The 22,218-nt window shown below is 64.8% G+C and overlaps 1 protein-coding gene and 1 long non-coding RNA gene across 3 annotated transcripts; one reads left to right on the top strand and one right to left on the bottom strand.

The window, feature by feature from the left end:
• Positions 1 to 1,195: 1,195 nt before the first annotated feature.
• On the top strand, positions 1,196 to 21,718 carry PIK3C2B (phosphatidylinositol-4-phosphate 3-kinase catalytic subunit type 2 beta). Of its 2 annotated transcripts, none has more exons than XM_065854394.2 (33): positions 1,196 to 1,309; positions 7,251 to 8,258; positions 9,110 to 9,210; positions 9,295 to 9,449; positions 9,614 to 9,734; positions 11,238 to 11,349; positions 11,822 to 11,901; positions 11,980 to 12,043; positions 12,267 to 12,413; positions 12,652 to 12,685; positions 13,135 to 13,330; positions 14,470 to 14,592; positions 15,341 to 15,508; positions 15,662 to 15,773; positions 15,851 to 15,993; positions 16,590 to 16,778; positions 16,883 to 16,976; positions 17,111 to 17,205; positions 17,286 to 17,466; positions 17,546 to 17,653; positions 17,739 to 17,831; positions 17,963 to 18,092; positions 18,336 to 18,472; positions 18,584 to 18,753; positions 18,880 to 19,036; positions 19,130 to 19,239; positions 19,348 to 19,549; positions 19,651 to 19,775; positions 19,846 to 19,963; positions 20,210 to 20,291; positions 20,385 to 20,491; positions 20,570 to 20,698; positions 20,776 to 21,718. In XM_065854394.2, the coding sequence occupies exons 2-33, from the start codon at positions 7,317 to 7,319 to the stop codon at positions 20,962 to 20,964; spliced, it is 4,914 nt and encodes a 1,637-aa protein (XP_065710466.1). In that variant the 5' UTR covers positions 1,196 to 1,309; positions 7,251 to 7,316; the 3' UTR covers positions 20,965 to 21,718. The 2 variants fall into 2 exon arrangements, with proteins under 2 accessions (XP_065710466.1, XP_071673733.1); XM_071817632.1 differs by lacking the exon at positions 1,196 to 1,309 and adding an exon at positions 6,851 to 7,022.
• LOC139829544 (uncharacterized) lies at positions 11,477 to 14,754 on the bottom strand. Its single transcript, XR_011742066.1, has 2 exons — positions 14,564 to 14,754; positions 11,477 to 11,866 (listed from the first exon to the last, which is right to left on the bottom strand). It is a non-coding gene; the product is annotated as an uncharacterized lncRNA (long non-coding RNA).
• Positions 21,719 to 22,218: the final 500 nt, after the last annotated feature.

Raw genomic sequence — 22,218 nt, 5'->3', positions numbered from 1 at the left:
GGTTCCCCACTGCGAGTTTTTGGGGTACACCCGTCTCTGCCCCCTCGCAGCAAAGCTCGGTACGGGGTGTGTGGGTGGGAGGGCAGTGCTGGAGGAACCTGGGGTGTTTCGAGGGGCATCAGGTAAAGTGTGAAGAGAAGGATGGGGAGTAATCCAGCCCCGCACAGGGGATACTGGGGTGTGTTGGGTTGGTGGGATTTCCCCGGTCTCCCGGCAGCACCGCTTGCAGCTTGTCCATGAGCTGTGGGTGATATTTTTTGACAGCAAGCAGGAGCAGCCCGTGGGGTTTTGCAGGCAGATGTTTTGCTGATTTGGGCTGTTTCCCCATCAGGGCCTGGTGGGAGATGGGGCCCGGGGGTGCCCAGCTGCACTGGGGGACCCTCGAGCGCTGGATTCCCCCCGCACGGTGTGGTGAACCCCACAACAACCTCCATCCTCCCAGCTCCTGCGAATCTTCAAGGGCCCGGGGAGGCTGGGATAACGCTGTGCCACCGCTAACCCCAAACCGCAGGCTGTGACCCACAGCCCTCCCACTGCGGCTCGCGGTTCTCCAGCGCGGCGCTGGGCTTTCGGGGGGGGTACAACCCCGGCTGTGAGAGCCTGGCAGGGCCAGCTGCCTGCAAAAACAAATTACAGCTACCGCTGCGAGGGCTCCAGCGCATCTGTTGCCCACAAAGTGCTTGTGCAGCCGTTTCTGCCGCTGTGCTCCCCTGGCCAGAACAGTGTCCCCACTAACCCGGGGTGGCTGGGGACCAGTAGGAGCACCACAGCCCCAGTGGGGTGTCTCAGCACCCTCCTGGGGTACAGGAGAGCACACCCCCCCCTGCAGGTACCACCCCAGCGGGAAGCAGCGGGAGGTGGGTGCTTGTGGGCACCCCAGGGGTGCCCCCGCGTGTTGGGCTGCAGAGTTTTGGGGAGATGAAGGGGCCGGTGCTGCGGCCAGGCAAGGGGAGCAGGAGCTCAGCGCCCACCGGCCGTCCCGCCGCGGGGACGCGGGATGGGAGGGATGCGGGATGGGGGGATGCGGGATGGGAGGGATGCAGGATGGGGGGGTTGCGGAGGCATCTCGGGGCTCCCGGGGACACGCAGGGGGAGGGCGGGGGGAGCACCGGGGCCGGCCCGTTGCCGTGCAATGCGGCGGGCGGCCGGGAGATGGCCCCGCGCCGCGCTGCGCCCCTCCATTGTCCGCCGCCGCGCTCCCTCCTCCTCCTCCGCCTCCTCCTCCTCCTCCTCCTCCTTCGCCGCCGCCGCCGCCGCCCGGCCCCCGCCCGGCCCCGCCGCCGCCGCAGCCCCAGCCCGCTCGGAGCAGGTAGGGCTGAGCCCCGGGGGGAGCGGGAACCGCGGCGGGTGCGGGGGGACGGGGGTGGGAGCAGGAGCAGGAGCAGGCCGGCTCCTCCACCAGCCGGGATTTGCCGGGATTTTCCCCTTTAAAAAAAAATTATATATATATATATACACATATATATGCATAAAAGATTTAATCTGCTGCGAGGAGGTGTGGGAGCTCCACCGCGGCTGCTCCGAGTCGCTTCCCAGCGCTGCCCGAAAGCCCCAGCCCAGCCCTGTGTTGGTCCAGGACTGGAGACCCCGAAAGCCGGGGAGCGGGGGGGTTCCGGGCGCTGCACCCCCAGCGCGCAGCGCGGCTCGGGGCTCTGGAAATGCAGCGTCGGGTGCGGGGTGGAGCGGGAATCGGGTGGTTTTTGTGAGCAAAACGATGAAGCCGCCCCCATCAAATTGCAAAGTTGCCCATCAGCGAAGTGGAGAGGCAGAGCTGGGGTTTCTGTTCTCCCCCGTCATGTCAGGGGCTGCTCGGTGGGACAGCGACGGGGACAGCGATGGGGACAGCAGTGGGGACAGGGACAGGCCAGAGCTGGTGCGGGAAGGGTCAGCTCATCCCAGCCAAGCCGTGGCGCAGGCGGGGGCTCTGGTTCGGTGCGTGGGGACAGAAGGCAGTTGTGAGGATGCTGCTGTGCTGCAGCGAGCTGTGCTGCTCCGCTGCTGCGGTACCGCGGCTCCTGAACTTGCAGAAATGCTCACGCGTGTGTTTAGCAGTAAACTCCAGAGCTATGCGAGCTATTACCCCTGAGCAAAGGAGGTATATCGACGTGACCACAGCTATTCATGTGTGTAAGGCCAAGCGTGAATGGGGTTGCTCACTGGATCTAGGCCTGGGGTGAACTAACACCAGCGTGATCAGAAAAATCAATCGTTTCCTCCCAAAGCGGGAGGGACGGGGAGTTGTGGGAAACCTGCCTGGCAAATGGGCACCCGGCTCTCCCGGGATAACCGCCCGGGCGGGCGCCTGCCCCACCTCACCCCCCAGCGCCCTCCTGAGCAGGAGTGAAGCCGGGGAGAGGATCCGCTGCCAGGAGCCGAGAGGAGCCGCTTGCCCAGCCCAGCAGCCGTGCAGCCTGCGCGCTGCAGCGGGAGCGATGCTGCGTGTGTGTGTGCGAGCGTTGCCTGGATGCACACCCAGGGTGTGTGCACGCCGGGTGTGACCGCGGGACCCCTGAGCCGTGCGGAGGGATCGCTGGGGATGTAGCAGCAGCAGCATCCAATGGCCCCATCCCGAGCGAGGTGTTTCCCTGCGCGTGGGTGCTCTGGAGGAGCTGCGTGTCTGTGCCGTGTCCTTGGGCTGTGGCTCTCTCCCATAGCACATAAATTCCATGGGCAGGGCAGGGCTGAGTGGTGCAAGTTGTTTCCCATTGCAGACTGGGCTGGGTCTGGAGTGCAGTGTGGGGCCAGCAGGTCCCCTGCACCCCAACAAGGTGCTGTGGCCAGGGGGAGGCCCTCAGCTGCTGGGTGTCCTCAGTGCACCCTGTCAGTTCAGCTGGGGAAGCATCTGCATTGAGGGGAGCCCTGTGGCAGCAGGATCCGTCCCGCAGGGCTCACCTGGGCTGTGGGGCAGAGGGCAGCGTGTTCCCCACGCTGTGCCAGCCCAGCCCAGCGCCAGGACGCATTCCCTGGGTGCTGGTGCAGCCGGATGCACCAAAACCAGGGAGGCATCGTAGGTTACATCGCTCGCCCATCCTGGGCAGATACGGGGCTGCCCCTCCGAGCCCCGGCGCAGGATGTGGCAGCAGCCCGCTGTGCAGCTGGGTGCACGTTCTGTGCGCCGTCGCGCAGCCAGCCACGCCGTGCCGGGCGCTTGCTGCGGAGGAAGCGCACATCTGCAAGATTTGCATAGGAGCCGAGCGCCGGAGCTGCCGCGCCGCTGAGAGCCTGACCACCAGCATCCCCCGGGGAGCCCGAGCACCCAGCAAACCTGGCCCCGGGGGCGGGTGCTGGGTGCTGGAGCAGCGCGGGTTGAGTAATTTGGAAAGTCCGACTGCGGGTGTGCGGCGGGGCCGTGGAGCGGAGGAGGCGTGAGGTGTCTTGGCCCCGTCGTTGGAGCTGCCGCGGGGGAACACGGGGGGACACAGCGGCGCGTGGCTTTGCGGAGGGGTCCCACCTCGGTCCTCCCCACGCCCCAGGGCTCCGCAGGGCTGGGTGAGGTTCAGCATCTCCCGAGCAGCCGAGCGTGCGGCTGTCGCACCTCACTGCAAAGGGGGCTCTGACATCCCCACACCGCCTCCCGCCCCACGCCTGGCTGTGACACCGCGTTGTCCCCTCCGCTGTCCCCATTGCGGACCCGGCTCTGCAGAGCTCCCTCCTTTGGCTGCCCCGAGTTGGGGACTTTCCCATCCCAAACGCGACCCGTCTTCCCGGGGCAGGATTTCCTCCCGAGGGTGGAAATACGTAGAGAAATTATGGAAGAGCCTTTGGCACCAGCCAGCTCCACATCCTCCCTCCTCGGGAGCGCTCGGACCGGACTGGACTTTGCTCTGCTAGTAATAGGAGACGTATGGGCTTGAAGAGGAAGAAACTCCTCCCGCCTTAAGGCAACAGGTTGGAAGCGAGCGGCGCTGGCTGTTCTCGAGGTGTTTGCTCAGCTCGGGGTCCCCAAGGCAGGGGAGCCCTCGCCATCCCCCTGGCCGGGCTGGGGCCGCGCTGGGAACGCAGCGGCTTGTCCTGTTCAGCCGGAGCGGCAGGATGGATGGATGGACCCGCAGCCCGGGAGGTGAAGGCTGGTGCTTTATCCTTCTCATGGCTGCTCCTCCCTCCGCTGGATTATAAAAGGGTGTGAATTGTCTCCCCTGATAGGCATAACATCCATCCCTGGCTCCCACACCCCTCCGGGGCTCGCTTTGCTTCCTCGTCCTCAGATGTTTGATGTGTGCCCAGATGCTTCAGCCGTTTCGATCTGCTCCCAACGCAGCTGCCTGCGCGGGGGAAGGAGGGAGGGAGGGATGGGGAGAGCTGGGGGTGCACAACAAGCCCCCCGGGCTCTGCCCGGGCTCTCGGGGCTGCTGCAGCGTCCGCTCCGCCGGGGGATCCTGCAGGATGGTTTGGTGTTGAATTCCCTTATCCCTCCCCATGCTGAGCAGGGATGGGCATGGGGTGACTGCATGTAGTCCTGAGCCCCCCAAGTCCCCCCAGCCTGGCCCAACCTGAAGCTCAGCTCTTTGCACAAGGGTGGGATCATCCTTCCCTGTCCCATTGATGCTGGGAGACACTGGGAGAGCCCTATGGGGACCCTGTGCATCCTCTGCCCCAAAGCCCTCTAAATAAAAGTGTGTTAAACCATAATTGGGGGCTTAGGGCAAAGGATTTCCAGTGGACAAGTGGTTTCTCCTGTGCGCCCCTGGCTGCGCCCGCCGTCGCTTGGCACAGCGAAGCGTTTTCTCGGAAAGGTGGGATCCCAAGCTGGATGGGTCTCCTGAGGCTGACGTGACCACGTCAAACGCCAGGAAATTCGGAGTCAGCGAATTACGCCTATGTTTTTAGTAGTAGTATTTTAAAGAGGGAAATATCTGCCTGTCTCCGCTACTCTGGAATTCAGCTCCTACCTCCCGTGCTGAGACCTGACCCACAGCTCGCGTGGGTCCTGATGGGGCGAGAGGTGTTTGGTGGAAAAGCAGGCGGCCACGCAGGGATCCCCGGTGCAGGAACCCGCAGCGGGAGGCGCTGCTTAAACCGCAGCCCAGGACTTGGAGGGCGACTCGGAGGGTTTGGGGCTGTTTGACGTGGGGTTGCATCCTCTTGGTCCCGCTGGGGGGGCAGGACCAGGTTCACTGCATCCCACCCACACATCGGAACCTCGGCTCGGCCAGGCGGGAGCGTTTCCCTGCTTGAAACGTCAGCGAGATGCAGTTGCTTGTCTTGGAGATGAGAACGGGATTGTGGCTTTGTCAGCCACAAAAATCGGTTTGGTTTTATTGCTTTTGGGTTAAAGGCAGATTTTCTTTGTTCGGCTTCCAGAAGCCCAGCGCTGCCAGCTTTTGGGATTTCTGTTTTTCCGGGAAAAGCCCACAGCTGCTGGCAGGGACCGGAATGCTGGGGAAGGGAACATTTCCATCTCGTCCCCTATAAAGCCATTTTTCCAGTTAGAAAGCACAAAGAAGCTGGTTGAGCGAGGTGCGCAAGAGGGGACCCGTGATGGCAAGAGGGACAAACCCGGCCGGTGCCATCCCGGCTTGCAGGAGATGTGTTTGTGGCTAATTAGCAGCCATCTGGTCCTGCACGGCCTTGGGGTCAGGAGGGTCCCTTTGCGGGTGGGGAGGGGGTGATGATCAGCAACTGGGCTGGGAGGGGACGGCGGGGACCAGCCTGGTGACAACGGTACTGCTCCCCTGGTTGTGCTGGGAGGTGCTCGGTGCACAGCCCAGCCTGGGGCGGTTGCCGTGTCCCATGGAGTGGGATGCGGGGGGCATGTACCGGATGGGCTCCCCCCGCCACGGGCACTGAAGGAAGGTGCTGCGGTCCCGCGATGTCCCCAGCAGAAACACTTGCAGTCACCGGGAGTGGGCAGCCGCATCCTTTTGCCCTAAATCAGAGCATCATGGTGCAGAGTGAGAGGTTTGGGGTCAGTGGGAGCCCTGGGGGGCAGCAGGGTCCCATGTCCCCCCCATGCTGGGATCCCAAGCCAGAAAACACTCTCCTGCCCCTCGGCTCTGGGCATTCCAAGTGCCGGCGTCTCCAGGGCTTTGGGCTCGCTCCGCTCTTCTGTTTAATTTCCACTTGGTCGTTTATTTTTCTAGGAAGAGAGGAGGAGGTGACAGCTCCTTCCCCGGGGAGCGCGGTGCTGGCCGGGCACAGCCCCCCCGCCGTTACCACCCTCCCCGGGTTTTGATCGGGGGCCAGGGAGCCGTTTCCAGTCCGGCTGTTTGGCCTCTGCTGGCTGTGGGGAGACTGGGGGTCCCATGGGTCTGTTCGAGGGGGCTGTGGGGAGACTGGGGGTCCCATGGGTCTGTTCGAGGGGGCTGTGGGGAGACTGGGGGACCCGCAGGTCCGTTCGAGGGCACTGGGGCTGCCGGTGATGCCCGGGTCCCCCTCGCCATGTGCTATTTCTTGCTCACCATAGCATCCCAGGCTGGTCGGTGCTCTCATTTTTCCTTTCTGCTCCAAAAAGCCCGAGCTTTATTGGCTTTTTCTCAAAGCTGCGATGGTCCCCTATTAGCAATGGGGCTCAGAGCTGCGTTTTAGGCAAACCCCAGTGCATCGGCCCCCATGCGCAGCCCGTGCCGGGGTTGCAGGTTGAGTCAGCTCCAGCGGCAAGTGCCGCCCCCCCTCCCCGCGGGTTATTTTGTCCTCGGGAAATGCATCGGGCTCCAGCAATAGCCCCGGCAGCTGCTGTGGGGCCACCCAGCCCTGCCTGGGGACCAGGGGGTCCCGGGGGGACAGGCAGCAGCAACATCTTTATTTAACACGTCGCGTTGCTGAGCCCCTAAGCACAGGGTGCTTCACGAGGACGGACGCTCGGTCCCCAGGATACCCAGACGTTACACCCCGTGCCTTTTCCTTGTCAAAGCCCATGTTTTTGTGCCCCTGTCGGCGACTGATCTGGCTGACCCCAAAACCAGAATCACGGCAGCGGTGGCGTTGGGGCAAGAAGACGCTGTGAGAGGCGTTTTGGACAAATTCAGCTGTTGTCTCGATGTTATCTGTACAGCAGGCGGAGAACATAGAGCATTCATAGAAAGGTTACTAAAACTTGAAAACTCATTAAACCCTTTGTGATTTTTTGTATAATTGTAACGTTGCCATCGTGAAGTATTAATATAGTGCTTTGAAATCAGGTCCATCTATTTGAAACACCCTGTGTTTCCTTTCTGCCACTGCAGAGAGGAAGGGCTGTACCAGCAGCCTGACCCTCGTTAGCCGACCTTCGTTAGCTGTTACTCATTAACCCGTGCGTGTCCCCCGCGCAGGTGCCGGGCGGCGCAGCATGCCTCTCTCCTGACCCCGGGGACCACGACGTCCCTGTCCCCGGAGCCATGTCCGCCACGCACGGCGATGGGGAGCACTGGAAGTCGCTGGAGTCGGTGGGGATCAGCCGGCGGGAGCTGGCGCTGGCCGAGGCCCTGCAGATGGAGTACGACGCTCTGTCCCGCCTGCGCCAGGACAAGGACAAGGACAAGGAGGAGAGCCGGGCCCGGCAGCGGGGAGACCAGCCCCTCATCTCCTGGGACGACCCCGCCGAGAGAAACGGCTGCGATGGCATCAAAGCGGCGCGTGGCCTCTCCGGCTCCGACCCCGCGCTCAGCTGCAACGTCCCGCTGGCACCCGAGGGTCCCCCTGCGCCCAGAGCGCCCCCCGGCCCCAGCCCCCCGCAGCCGGACCCCCAGCCCTGGCTGAAGGGCCCCCTGGCTGGGGACTATCTGTACATCTTCGAGGGCTCGGGGGGGGACTTCTTGGGGGAGCCGCTCAACGGCACCTCGCCCCACAACGGCGGGGATTGCTCCCCCAAAAAGCTCTCGCCACCCCCGCTGCCCCCCCGGCAGCCCCTCTGGAGCTGCCCCGAGGGGACCCAGCGCTCAGGGAAGGGATCCCCCCCGTCCTCCAAGGGACCGCAGCCCAGGGACATCAACATGTTCTTGGCGGCCCAGGAGCGGGCTCAGGGCAAGCTGCTCGGCCGCCGCATCTCCGAGGAGGACCCGTACGGCGTCACCGACTACGGCGGCGTCACCGACTACGGCGGCATCAACGACGCCATCACCTGCCTCAACCTGAAGTCCACGTACGAGTCGGAGGTGCTGCGGGAAGCCGCCCGCGGCTGGAAGGAGGGCAGGAGCATCTTCGAGAAGGAATCGAGCGGCAAGCCGGTGGCGCGGAGCAAGACCATGCCCCCCCAGGTCCCCCCGCGGACGTACGTCTCCCGCTTCGGCAACCGCAAGAATCTGGCGCTGAACAAGAACCGCAGGATCTCCGTCGACCCGGTAAGAGGGTTTGTCTCTCCCTGCCTTGGACGCGGGGCTGGGTTGGAGCCGAGGCGCTGGGGAGGGCTGGGACGCGAACGGGGCTGTGGGTGCCTGTGGTTTTGCTGCCTTTCCTTTGCTCCAGCAAGAGGAGATAAAGGACCGGAGATGTCGCCTTCCTTGCGGGGTCCCCCTCCCTGGGGAGCGCGCGATGCAGCCGGGGGGCCGGCTGGGGGGTTGCGTAAGTCACTCTCGGCTTTCCTGGTGCCAGCGACTAATTATAAAAGAGCATTAAAATTGTCTTTAGCGGCTGCTGTGTTCTCTGCCTTTCTCTGCCTCCCGTTAGCTGCTGGCTGGGTTAATTGCTCTGACAGTGGGACCATTGTTCCCTGCGAAAGAGCGATGGGGACCCCCGTGTGCAGGGGGAGCCTGGCACGGCGGTGCCGCCTGCCCGAGAGCGGCGTGGGGGGCCGGGCACGGGCTCCGCTGCAGCACCCCCGTGGGCTGGGGACTGTCCCTGTGTGTCCCACAGTGTCTCCGGGTCTGTCTCTGCCCATCCCTTGTCTCCGCTGGGGATTTTGGAAATTGCCTGGAAATGGCCGGTTTTCGGGAGTCCTCGGGTCTCCCTTCTCGCAGCTGTGTGGAAGGTGCGGATGTGGGTGACACATCCTTCAGTGGGTGCTCCCTGGCCCAAACCCCCCCTCTGCTGGTCCCTGTCCCCCCGCAGAGCTGCGTGTCCCCAGCCATGGCCAGCAAAGGCTCTCGGTGCCCCGTGCTCTACCGGGGGTCCTGCAGCCCCCGTCCTGGGCGGGCGGTGGGCTGTGCCCCCCAGGATGGTGCAGTGGCTGATGGGCTCGTGCTCTGCCCCACAGGTCGCCCCCCGACCGCACTCCTTTGCCAACGGCTACGAGCTCTTCGAAGTGTCGGAGGAGCGGGACGAGGAGGTGGCCGCTTTCTGCCACATGCTGGACGTGTGAGTACCCTGAGACTGGAGCATCCCGCTGCGAAATGCCCCCAAAAAGGCGTCGGCATCCCTGACCCGTCCCTGCCTCCACAGGCTGCGGTCCGGCTACAGCACCAAGGATTATTCCCTCACCGGCTTGGTGTGGAGCGCCGTCAACCTCAGCCCCGAGCAGCTGGGCCACGGCGTCAGCCTGAAGGTGACCGTGGTGTGTGACAGCCTGCGGGAGGCCCTCACCTTCACCTGCGACTGTGAGTGCCCCTCGTCCTGCACCCGCCCGTCCGACCCCCTCGCAGCAATCGGGGGGCACCTGGGGTGATGTGCAGCAGGGACAGACCCCAGCAACCCCTGGGTGGAGGATCTGGGGGGGTCCCACAGTGCTGGGGGCTCAGGACGCTGCTCCCTCTCCCCGCAGGCTCCTCCACCGTGGATCTGCTCATCTACCAGGCGCTGTGCTACACGCACGACGAGCTGCACGCCGTGGACGTCGAGGACTTTGTGCTCAAGATCTGCGGCTTGGAGGAGTTCCTGCAGAAGTGAGTGTTGTTTAGGGGACACGCACACACGCGACACAGCCCCGGTGTCCCCGCGCTCGCCCCGTGCCGGGTGGGATGGATGCTCAGCGCTGAGCCCGGCGTGCACAGCGGGAGCCGCTCCGCTCCCTTTCCTGCCTCCCGAACCATGGGGATGCTCTCTTGCCAAAAGCAGCATATTGGGAGCATCTTTCCCAGTGGTGGGGTATCCATCACATTGACCCCCCCGTGCCTGAAAACCAGGGAGCTGCCAAAAAAGCTCTTTGGAGGAGTATTAATAACAGACGTGTCACTGAGCGGAGCGGCAGAGCCCCCGTTCTCCCGCCTGCGGTTTCAATTGCAGGAAAAGGTGGAAAGGGGACATGTTGGGGGAGAGAGCGGGTGGGGGGGGGCACGGGAGCATCAGAGCTGCAATGGGGTCCCTCGGCTGCAGAGCCAGGGGTGGGTGATGGGGACCGAGACCTGCACGGATCCCACCTGCCCTCCCCATTTTGCTGCTTTTTGTGCAGAAAGGATGTATTTCCATGGGGGCTTGGGGTCTGACAGCTCGGGGGAGCTCTCTGCAGAGGCCGGTGCAGCGGCCACGTGTGCACAGGCACACGCCGTCCGTCTGTCCTTCCTGGCGGGTGGGTGCAGCGAGCCAGCTCCCGCCGCTGCAGACCTGGCCGTGCCCTGGCCGAGCCGCGGGGGATCCACGGGAGCTTTGCCACCCGGAGCTGCTGCTGCGGGACCAAAAGGGGCAGCTGGGGATCGCCCAGCCCGGGACAGCCCGAGCGGGACCCGCGCGGAGCCCAGCGCTGCTCCTGGCAGCGTGGCCGGTCCCTTCAACCCAAACTATTCCAACGTTCTGTGTCGTTCCTGGCCACGGGGCAGGACACGGTTCTGGTGGCCACAAACTGATCAGACTCTGCGTCCCTGCAGCCACGTGAGCTCCTGGGGGTGCCTCTCCCCCCGACCTGCCGCATCCTGCCATTGCAGCGCTGTCCTGCCCGGAGCTCCCGCACCCTGGGCACCGTGCCCGCGGCTCTGCCGCGCTGACCAGGCCTGAATCAGCTCATTCTCCCCCGCAGGCGGCAAAGGAACTGGGTCTGGGTGGCAAGCTCAGCGAGTCCCGTGCTGGGGGGGCTGCCCGTGGTGGTGGCACAGGGGGACCAGGCTGTCCCCGCTTCCCGGGCTCGCCCCAATGCTGCTGTCAGCCGGAGCATCCTCGGGTCCCACGCATCCGCGGGCAGGTCCGGGCATGACGGGCTCATCGGCACCCGCTCCCGGCCCCGTCCCACCGGCTGGGCCGGGCACGGCTCTTCGGAGGGCGCGGGGGAAGGAGGGAAAACAATGGCTTATTCTTCGGGTTTCCTAGTTTTGCCATGAACGTCCGTTTGCAGGCGAGGCGGCCACAGCCGAGCCCCAGGCAGCACTGCCGGCCCGTGGGGTGTTGGGATGGGGCATCCCAGGGGGAATTTCGGGGCACGGCATGGGGTGGGGGCTCAGCAGGTTTCTGTCCCGCAGCAAACACGCGCTGGGCAGCCACGAGTACATCCAGCACTGCAGGAAATTCGACATCGACATCCGCCTGCAGCTGATGAAGAGGAAGGGGGTGCGCAGCGACCTGGCCCGGACGGTGGGTGCCGGGGATGCCCGTGACTCCATGGTCCCTGTGGGTCCCTTCCAGCTGAGGATATTGTGGTTCTGCAGAGCTCTGTGTTCAGCTCTGGGACCCCCAGAATAAGACATGGACCCGTTGGAGAGATGGGGAGGGACTCTTTATCAGGGAGTGTCATGGTGGTACAAGGGATAAGAATTTTAAACTGAAAGATGTAGATTTAAGGGAGAAATTCTTGGCCATGAGGGTGGCGAGGCGCAGGACCAGGCTGCCCAGGGGAGCTGTGGATGCTCCATCCCTGGAAGGGCTCAAGGCCAGGTGGGATGAGACTTTGAGCAAGCTGGTCTGGTGGAAGATGTCCCTGCCCATGGCAGGGGTGAACTAGATGATCTTTGGGGTCTTTTCCAACCCAGACCCTTCCGTGACGCCTCCCCGGTGTGGGAGCACACGTGTGCAGCCCAGTTTTGGCACAACCTCTCTCCATCTCCAGGCGAGCGATGACCAGAGCCCGTCCACCCTCAACCACTACATCCACCTGCAGGAGAGACCCATCAAACAGACCATCAGCAGGTAGGGGGGGCACGGCGGGACCGACCCCCGCCCCGGGTACCCGGCTGGCCGGGCTGAGCTCTGCCCTCTGCCCCTCAGACAGGCCCTGAGTCTCCTCTTCGACACCTTCCACAACGAGGTGGACGCTTTCCTGGCAGCCGAGGTGAGCACGGACGGGGCATTTCTGGGGCCGCCCTGTCTTATTTACTGCAGGCTTTTTCCTTGTTTCATTACGGGGCACTAAGGATGCAGCAGAGAAGGGGAAAGGCTGTGAAAGCAGGGGAAACCGAGGCACGGGCTGGTGCATCTCCCCATGCATGATGTGTGGGCTGCGGCGCGGCCCCTGGGCTGCCCGGGGGTCCCACGTCACCCCCTTTCCCCCCCAGGGAGACTTCCCGCTGAAGGCGGAGCGGGTGATCCAGTCGGTCATGGCCATCTGCAACGCGCTGGCCGCCGTGGAGACCCCGGAGATCACGGCCGCGCTCAACCAGATGCCGCCCTGCCCGTCCCGCATGCAGCCCAAGATCCAGAAGGTGAGGGATGGGCAGGGGGGGCTGATCCTGAGGGGGTGCAGGACCAGGGGGCTCGGCCTTGAGGTGCAAAGGGGAAGAACAACCTCACATCTGATTCTTTCCCTCCCTCCTCCCGCTGCACCACATGGAAAATTCCTCAATAGCTGGGAGCTGGTTGTGTAAAGCTCTTGGCGAGCTGCCCCCCCCGCAGCGCGGGGCTCATTCTGATGGTGCTCTTGTGGGTTTTTTTCCTCAACAGGATCCAAATGTTCTGGCCAAGAGGGAAAACCGAGGTATTTCTGTTCTTCTCCTCCCCTTCTGGGCTTGAGTTCTTGGTGCTTTTTAATCTTCAAACCCCTCCCCTTCAATTATTAAGGCCAAAAATGTGTTTGAAACCGTTCTGGTTAAGAAAAGAGGGTTTCTGGAGGCAATGGCTGTTGTTCCTCCCCATGAACTCAGCAAAATGTGTTTAAAAGACGTATAGACGAGGTTCTCAGGGACATGGTCTAATGCCAGAGTTGGGTTGGACTTGGTGACCTTGAGGGTCTTTTCTAACCGAAATGATTCCGTGGTTGTAAATGGGAAAGCTGAAATTCTCCCTCTCACTCGCTTTGCCCCGGGGACACTGACCCGCAGTCTCATCCTGGGGTCCCTCCAGCATCCCAACCCCTGCGCAACGGGACAGCGTGGGGCCGGTGGGGCCGGCACCCCCCGTCTCACCGCAGTCCCCCCTCCCCTGCAGAGCGGATCGTGGAGAGCCTGACGGCCGCCATCCTCACCCTGGTGGAGCTCTACTGCAGCACCTTCAACGCCGACTTCCAGCCGGCCGTGCCGGGCAGCCGGGAGCAGGCTGCGGCGCAGGAGGCTCGGCTGCTCTCCTGCCCGCTCGCCTTCACCGTCTACGGCACCCACCGCATCCCCATCACCTGGGCCGCCAGGTAAGGGCAGCTGCCCGCAGCCTGCTCAGCCCCCCCCGCCCGTGCTGGGGCTCCCGGCCCTGATCAGTGCAGCTGGGTCCCTCCCCGGGGTGGCTGGGGAGCGTGTCCTTGTCCCCGACATTCGTCAGGTGTGGAGGGAATCAGAGATAACCCAGGGCAGGAAGGTGGGGGTGCTGGTGGTGAGGGATGCTCAGAGCCAGCTGGTGCTGGAGCTTCTGGGTGCGAGCGAGTGGGACGGGCTCTGCTGTGTTCCCTTCCCTTCCCTTCCCTTCCCTTCCCTTCCCTTCCCTTCCCTTCCCTTCCCTTCCCTTCCCTTCCCTTCCCTTCCCTTCCCTTCCCTTTCTCATCCCATTCCCATTCCATCCCATTCCCATCCCAGTCCATCCCTTCCCATCCTATTCCATCCCATTCCCATTCCCATCTCATCCCATTGCCATCTCATCCCATTCCTATTCCCATCCCATCCCACATCCCATCCCACATCCCACCCCATCCCTTCCTACATCCCATCCCATCCCATCCCATCCCATCCCCACGAATCCCGGGATGTGCAGCATCCCTGCCGGGCTCTGCGCTGCCCCGGGGAGGTGACAGATGGCCCCGGTGCGGCAGAGCCAGGCTGCCCTCGCCCCACGCCGTGCTCCTTTGTTAGTGCCTCGGTGCCCGTACCCGCGCGGGGGGACAGCGGGGGCCTGGTTGGGCAGCGGGCGCCCGCCGTGGGGGGGGCGTGCGAGGCAGCGGCGCCAGCAGCAGCCGCCCCGCCGGGGACCCCTCGCCTTTGTCCTGTCCTTAATGTATTCCCCTTGGTGACTGGCTCCGAACAAAGCGGGTAGCCTGGGAAATGCCGGCATCCCCTGACCTCCGGCGCCCCTCAGCCCTCCCCGGATTGTCGCTCGGCACCTGCCACATGGCAGGGCCTCCCCCAGCCCCCCCGTGTGATGGTATGCGCGGTGGCATATGGTGACGGGGCTCCCGGCTCTGCGCCCCCTCCCTGCCGCAGCCCCTTTCCCAGGCCTGGGGAAGGCGCAGAGGGGCAGCACCTCCATCCTCCCCACCCCGTGGCGGGGGGAGCCCTCGGGTGCCCCTTCCCCTGCCCCAGGCAAAGCCCTCCTGGCTCACCAAATCTGTTCCCCTTGCAGCTATGAAGATTTCTACCTCTCCTGCTCCCTCAGCCACGGCGGCAAGGAGCTGTGCAGCCCCCTGCTCACCAGGAAAGCCCACGTCTACAAATACCTCTTCCACCTCATCATCTGGGACCAGCAGTAAGGCAGCACCCGGTCCCCAGTGTCTCCTCCTCCTCCTGCCGGGCTCCTCTCCGCACCCCTCCCTGGTTTTTGGGTGTCGGAAGCTCTTGTGTCATCCCTGGGAATAGCAACAGCCCCGGCGCCAGCCCTGCCCTCCCCAGGCCTGCGTGTCTGCGCCCGGGAAAGGGGATCTGCTCCCAAAAATAGCCCGGGAGCAGGCAGGGGGGCATTCGCAGCAGCACCGGGAGGTGGGGGTGGGAAGAGGATAATTTTAGAAGGTGCCGGTGCCCCCCGAGGACAAGGTCAGCGGGACGGCGGGGAGCGGAGCCGTGCCCGTCCCCTCGGTGGGGTGATCCCTGCCCCCTGGGTGGGATGCAGCTGCCACCCTGGGGTCCCTGGGAACGTCGGAGAGGAGCCTCAGCCCTGGGGTCCCACGCAGCCCCCCCGGCCATGGGACAAGGTCAGTGTGCGGTGGGGGCCCCCGGTGCAGCCCCCCTGCCCTGTGGTCACCTCTCAGGACAAAGAGCAGCCGGGGAGGATGGGGGCACACGAGCAGCTGAACCCAGCGGCCTCCCCGGCGTGTCTGCCCATGACGTGGCACCTCTGTCCCGTGCCAGGGGGCGCGTGGCACCCCCGGTGCCAGCAGCAAAGGCATCTTTTGGGCTGGGCTGTCTCAGGACACCGTTGGCACCCCAGACGGGGCGCTGGCCGGTGCGTGGGGCGCTGGCAGCCCCGGCACGGCTGAGCCCCGGCTGCTCTCTTGCAGGATCTGCTTCCCCGTCCAGGTGAACCGGCTGCCGCGGGAGACGCTGCTCAGCGTCACGCTGTTCGCCCTGCCCGTCCCGCCCCCGGGGAGCTCCTCTGACGCCAACAAGCAGCGGCGGGTCCCTGAGGCCCTGGGCTGGGTCACCACCCCCCTCTTCAACTTCAGGCAGTACGTGGGGTGTCCTGCCATGATGGGCACGGCGAGGGACTGCGCCGGCATCCCCAGAGCGGGACAGGGGGGTTCCCAGCATGGGGACAGCATCGCTGCAGCACTGCCACCCTCCTGCCCCCGTGCCGAGTTCTCAGCCCCTTTCTCCTCCAGGGTCCTGACCTGTGGGCGAAAGCTCCTGGGCTTGTGGCCAGCGACCCAGGACAACTCCAGAGCCAGGTCCAGTGCCCCCAACTTCAACCAGCCCGACAGCGTCATCCTGCAGGTGCGTCCCGGCAGCGGGGGGTCCTGGTGGGGACACACACAACGTTTGTCCCTGCTTACCCTCTGCCTCTGCCCCAGATCGACTTCCCCACCTCTGCCTTCGAAGTCAAGTTCACCAGCCCACCAGCGGCCGAGTTCAGCCCCAGGTACGAGTTCGGCAGCCTGGGGGAGGAGGACCAGCGCAAGCTGCGGGAGGCCATGCAAAAGAAATCGCTCTACTGGTAAGCAGCCCCGGGGGAGAGGCAACGTCACCCTGGCGGGGGGGACTCGCTGAGCTCCCCCAGCCCTGTCCCGGCGTGCACAGTGGGGATCGGGGGCTCTGACCCTGCCTGTGGCTGCCGGGGCTGAGGCTGGAGCTGGGCAGAGCTGCCTGTCCTCGGTCCCCCCGTGTCTGCTCTCCTGGCTATAAATGGCAGGATCAGGTGTCAGCAGCTGCACTGGGATCTGCTGCAAAAATTGCCTGGGGTGGAGGGTCAGCCAGGCCAGTTCGGGGTCCCTGGGTGGGGGCACAGCCAGGGCTGTCCCTGCAGCAGCTCGGTCACCATGGCCAGCATCCTGGCCACCCCTTGGGGACAGTGTGGGGATGTGGGGGAGCCCCTGGCGTCCTGCAGCACCGCACAGACCTGTCTGTGAGCTCGGGGTGCTGGTGGGATCCTGCTCTCCATCAACTCCTCTTTTCCACAGGCAGGGCTGGGGGGGCCACAGGGAGGGCTCAGAGCCGCTTGTCACAATCCTGTGCCTTGTGGGGGCAGAGGGACACCCCATCCCCAATGTGTCAGCCCCTGAGCCGTGTCCCCCTGTCCCTCCGCTGCCACAGGCTGATGGACGCCGACCACAAGCGGCTGTGGGAGAAGCGTTACTACTGCCACGCGGAGCCCGGCGCCCTCCCCATGCTGCTGGCCAGCGCGCCCAGCTGGGAATGGGCCTGTCTGCCCGACATCTACGCCCTGCTCAGCCAGTGGACGTCCATGAGCCACCAGGATGCCCTGGGGCTCCTGCACGCCACGTAAGCCACCGGGTGCCATCGGGATGCAGGCTCGGGCACTGCTGCCCTCCCCGTGGGGGAGGATGCCGAGGATGCCGTCCCCATGACACCCGTCCCGGCCGCAGGTTCCCGGACCAGGAGGTGAGGAGGACGGCCGTGCGGTGGATCGACTCCATCTCCGACACCGAGCTGCTGGACTACCTGCCCCAGCTGGTCCAGGTGTGTGGGGGGACTGGGATGTGGCACAGGGTGCATGCCAGGACCGGGATGCGGCATGGGGTACATGCCAGGACCGGGATGTGACACAGGGTGGATCCCAGTCCCACTGTACCCCAAAACTGTCCCCTCTCCAGGCGCTGAAGTACGAGTGCTACCTGGACAGCCCGCTGGTGCGCTTCCTCATGAAGCGAGCGATCTGCGACCTGAAGATCACCCACTACTTCTTCTGGTGGGTTTGGGGGGTTACCGGCAGCGGCACGGGGGGGAACCCTGGGGCTCACCTGACCCCTGTGCCCCCGCTCTGTGCAGGCTGCTGAAGGACGGGCTGAAGGACTCCCAGTTCAGCATCCGGTACCAGTACCTGCTGGCAGCGCTGCTGTGCTGCTGCGGGAAGGGGCTGCGGGAGGAGTTTGACCGGCAGTGCCTGCTGGTCAGCACGCTGGCCCGCCTGGCCCAGCAGGTGCGGGATGCGGCCCCGTCTGCGCGCCAGGTGGGTGCCGGCGAGGCGGGAGGGGGTGCAGGGGGTGTCGGGCTGTGTGTGAGCCCCCCGCCCCATCCCCACCCCGCAGGGCATCCTCCGCGAGGGGCTCGAGGACGTCACGCAGTTCTTCAAGGCCAACGGGTCGTGCCGGCTGCCGCTCAGCCCCAGCCTGCTGGTGAAGGGGATCGTGCCGCGGGTGAGTGCTGGAGCCGGGGGGCGTTGGGGGGCTCCTTTGCCCCCCCCACCTTGCCCTGACGGGCTGTGCCTTCCTCCCGTGGCAGGACTGCTCCTATTTCAACTCCAACGCCGTCCCTCTGAAGCTCTCCTTCCAGAACGTCGACCCCCTCGGGGAAAACATCCGAGTCATCTTCAAGGTGAGCCCGTCCTCCCAGCACTGCCCAAACCCCCCGCTCGGCTGCCCCAGCCCCTGCAGAGCTGGCTCGGCTGTGTCCCCGCTGTGTCCCCGCTGTCCCCGGGCTCTGACGGCTCTTCCCCCGGCTCGCAGTGCGGGGACGACCTGCGGCAGGACATGCTGACGCTGCAGATGATCCGCATCATGAACAAGATCTGGGTGCAGGAGGGGCTGGACATGCGCATGGTCATCTTCCGCTGCTTCTCCACCGGCCGCGGACGAGGTGACCGGCTGTCCGGGTGTCCCCCAGCCTCAGGACACGGTGCTCTTGGGCTGGTGACAGCACAGGAGACCCCTGGGCTGTGGTGGGGAGCTGTGATCTGCCTTTGGGTCTGACCCCACCAACCCGTCCGTAGGAATGTGGCTTTGCAGGCTGTCACTTGGGTTGGTGGCAAAGAGGGGCTGGGTTTTCGGTGTCCCCCCCGGGTGGCACGGCTGGGTCTGACACTGCTGTTTCGGCCACCAGGCATGGTGGAGATGATCCCCAACGCCGAGACCCTACGCAAAATCCAGGTGGAGCACGGTGTGACGGGCTCCTTCAAGGACCGGCCGCTGGCCGACTGGCTGCAGAAACACAACCCTGAGGAGGACGAGTACGAGAAGGTGAGGAGGAGCCCGGCAGGGTCGCTGCTCCTTGCGTCCCCCTCCAGGGACAAGACCCCACAAATCCAGCCTTTCTCCATGTCTGGTTGCTCCTTCCCTTCCACTCCCCAGGCTGTGGAAAACTTCATCTATTCCTGCGCTGGCTGCTGCGTGGCCACCTACGTGCTGGGGATCTGCGACCGGCACAATGACAACATCATGCTCAAGACCACCGGCCACATGTTCCACATCGACTTCGGCCGGTTCCTGGGCCACGCGCAGATGTTCGGCAACATCAAGAGGTGGGAAATGCCTCCGGCATCTCCTTCCCCGCGGTCTGGGCTCATCCCTGGGGGGTGATTTCAGGGGTGAAGCCCCCTCTCCGTGTCCCCGTGATGGGTGACCCCCGGCCACGCTCATGTGCACAGGGACCGGGCGCCGTTCGTCTTCACGTCGGACATGGCGTACGTCATCAACGGGGGGGACAAGCCTTCCAGCCGCTTCCACGACTTTGTCGACCTGTGCTGCCAGGCCTACAACCTGATCCGCAAGCACACCCACCTCTTCCTCAACCTTTTGGGGCTGGTGAGAGCTGGGGGCTCACACACTTGTCCCCCCAGCCATGGCAGGGGGGTCCTGCTGCCCCCACACGCCCTCACCCCCCTCCTTGTTCCCCAGATGCTGTCCTGTGGCATCCCCGAGCTCTCTGACCTGGAGGACCTCAAGTACGTCTATGATGCCCTGAGGCCGCAGGACTCTGATGCTGATGCCACCACGTACTTCACCAGGTAGTGGACATGGGGGTTGATGGGGCAGGAGAGGATGGGGGAGCCCTTGGACGGAGGCTCTGGCACATTGGGCTCCTCTGTGCAGAACACGTGGTGGCCTCATTGCAGGTTGATCGAGTCCAGCCTGGGCAGCGTGGCCACCAAGCTCAACTTCTTCATCCACAACCTGGCGCAGATGAAGTTCACGGGCTCCGACGCCCGGCCCACGCTCTCCTTCGCCCCCCGCACACACAGCCTCAAAACGTCCGGCCGGATCCGCGACGTCTTCCTCTGCCGCCACGAGAGGGTCTGCAACCCCAGCAAGGGCTACGTGAGTGGGACAGCTGGGGACAGAAGGGACAACTCGAGCGGTTCTGTCCCATACGGGCTCAGGGCAGGTCCCCAGCCCGTGTCAGCCCCATATCTCTGCAGACCTACGTGGTGAAGGTGCAGCGGGAGAGCCCGGGCGAGGTGACCTTCATCCAGCGCACCTTCGAGGAGTTCCAGGAGCTGCACAACAAGCTGCGCCTCCTCTTCCCCTCCTCGCTGCTGCCCAGGTACCCGCAGACCCCCACAGACCCCAGGGCCCCACCACCTGGGGGCTTTGCTGAGGGTCCATCCCCGCAGCTTCCCCAGCAGGTTTGTCATCGGGCGGTCGCGGGGCGAAGCGGTGGCCGAGCGGCGCAAGGAGGAGCTGAACGGCTACATCTGGCACCTCATCCACGCAGCCCCCGAGGTGGCGGAGGTGCGGAGCTGGGGGGCCCAGGGGGGGCTGCTGCCTCCTGAGAGATGGGGACGGTGCTGGGAACACCGGTGAGGTTAGATGGGGTGGGAAATATTGGGGGAAAATGCACCGTGTAAAGCGTCACAGCGTGCACCATGCACGAAAAGCATCGGTGCTTGCACTGTGCACATTGTCACGTGCACCGGTCCCAAATGGCGGGGGACGTGGTCACCGCTGCACCGCTAATGTCACCTCCTCACCCCACAGTGTGACCTCATCTACACCTTCTTCCACCCCCTGCCCCGCGATGAGAAGGCGGCCGGCACCAACCCGACCCCCAAGGCGGCAGGTAGGGGGGCTGGCGGGGGTCCCGGCAGATGGCACCGCGTGGGGGGGTTCTGGGGGGCTCCCATCCCACCTCCACCCCTCCCGTCCTCTCCAGACGCCACGTGGGCTCGGCCCCTGGGGAAGGTCGGCGGGGAGGTGAAGCTCTCCATCTCCTACAAGAACAACAAGCTCTTCATCATGGTGATGCACATCCGAGGGCTGGTACGTGCGCGGTAGCAGCGGGGTGGGGGTTCCGCCCCACCGCTGCGCTCACGGGGCGCCCCCCGCTCTGCCCCACAGCCACCGCTGCAGGATGGCAACGACCCCGACCCCTACGTCAAGACCTACCTGCTGCCTGACCCCCAGAAAACAACCAAGAGGAAAACCAAAGTGGCCCGAAAAACCTGCAACCCCACCTACAACGAGATGGTGCGTGGGATGGCGGTGGCGCTGGGGGGGCCCAGGGGGGACCGGGGCTGAGGGTCTGACCCCGTTCTGCCCCACAGCTGGTCTACGACGGGATCCCCCGGGGGGACCTGCAGCAGCGGGAGCTGCGCCTGAGCGTGCTGAGCGAGGAAGGCTTCTGGGAGAACATCCTCCTCGGGGAGGTGGGCATCCGCCTGCGGGACCTGGACCTGGCGCAGGAGAAGATGGGCTGGTTCGCCCTGGGGTCCCGCGGCCACGGCACCCTCTGAGGTGCCACCGCCGGGGCTGGGGACACACGGCAGCGCCGTCACCGCGGCTCTGCCCGCCCCGGGATGTGCCCGGGGGGACCGGGTGCCGACGGGCGCTGCCGCGGGTGTCGTCTTTTTTAAGTTTACCTTGTGTCAAGGGAGCAACGCGGGGAGGGAGGGGTGGGGAGAACCTGTGGGGTGCTTGGGGGGGTATTTCTTCCTTTGGGACATGTGTATTTTAATTTTTTTTAATAACGAGTAGCGTGTGGCCGGGCACCGGCGCAGAGGGGAGACAGGGGGTGACGCGGAGGTTTGGCTTTGGGCTGGGGGTGCGTGTACCCCCCGAGCCTGGGTCCGTCTCCAGCATCCTGCCCTGATCTGGGCAATTCCTATCTCGGGGAATTCTCTCCCAAAGGAGAGCGGGGTGGTGGGGCTGACCCCCCAATGCCACGAGAAGGGGACCGTGGCCACCCCTCCCGTCCCCATGGGGACACCCGTCTCCTCGTCTGCCGTCCGGCCCCGGGGATGCCTGCACCGGGGTGCGGGCTTGGTGCCTGTGGTGCTTTGTTTACAGCGAGAGCTCCGTAAACGGACAAAATGTTTCTCAGGATCGAGAATAATGAACTTAACCTTTATATTAAAAGTTTTAAATATTGTACCTGGCGGGAGTTGGAGTGGGGGGAGCAGCCTGGGGCTGCCGGAGCTGCCACCCTCCCGCAGCCAGGGCCCTCCTGCCTGTGACATGGTGGTGTGAAAATAAAGGAGATGAAACGCACCGGGCGGTGCATGGGCCCTGCCTGCACATCTGCACCTCTGCCTGCACATCTGTGTCTCTGCCTGCACCTCTGCGTATCTGCCTGCACAACTGCACCTCTGCCTGCACATCTGCCTGCAGCAGGGCCCAGTAGGACGAGCCCTGAGGGGACAGGGACATCGCTCCCTTGGTCCTCAAGCACACATGGGGACCTCGGTCCCCTCCAGGTCATCTCCCCGGTAATTCTCCCTGAGCCATCCTTACCCAGAGGATTGAAACACACGCACGAATGGCTGGTTAACGGTAACGCGGGTGGACAGCCGTGTGGAGCAGCCCACAGCCACACGCTACGCTGGCTGGTGGGTTCCGTGACACCGAGCAGCTGCCCCTGGCCCGCCCTGTCCCGGTTTATTGCCGCCTTGCCCGGCACCGGGACCGGGGTCGGGTCCCCCCGCCCGGTCCCCCCGGGGCCGCCAGAGGGGGCGCTGCCGAGCGGCGCCCGCACCCCGCGGCTGATGCAA

Source organism: Patagioenas fasciata, chromosome 21 (assembly GCF_037038585.1).
Source record: "Patagioenas fasciata isolate bPatFas1 chromosome 21, bPatFas1.hap1, whole genome shotgun sequence".
Taxonomy (NCBI): Eukaryota; Metazoa; Chordata; class Aves; order Columbiformes; family Columbidae; genus Patagioenas; species Patagioenas fasciata.
Note: the sequence above shows the minus strand (reverse complement) of the source record. Positions and strands in the feature narration are given on the sequence as shown.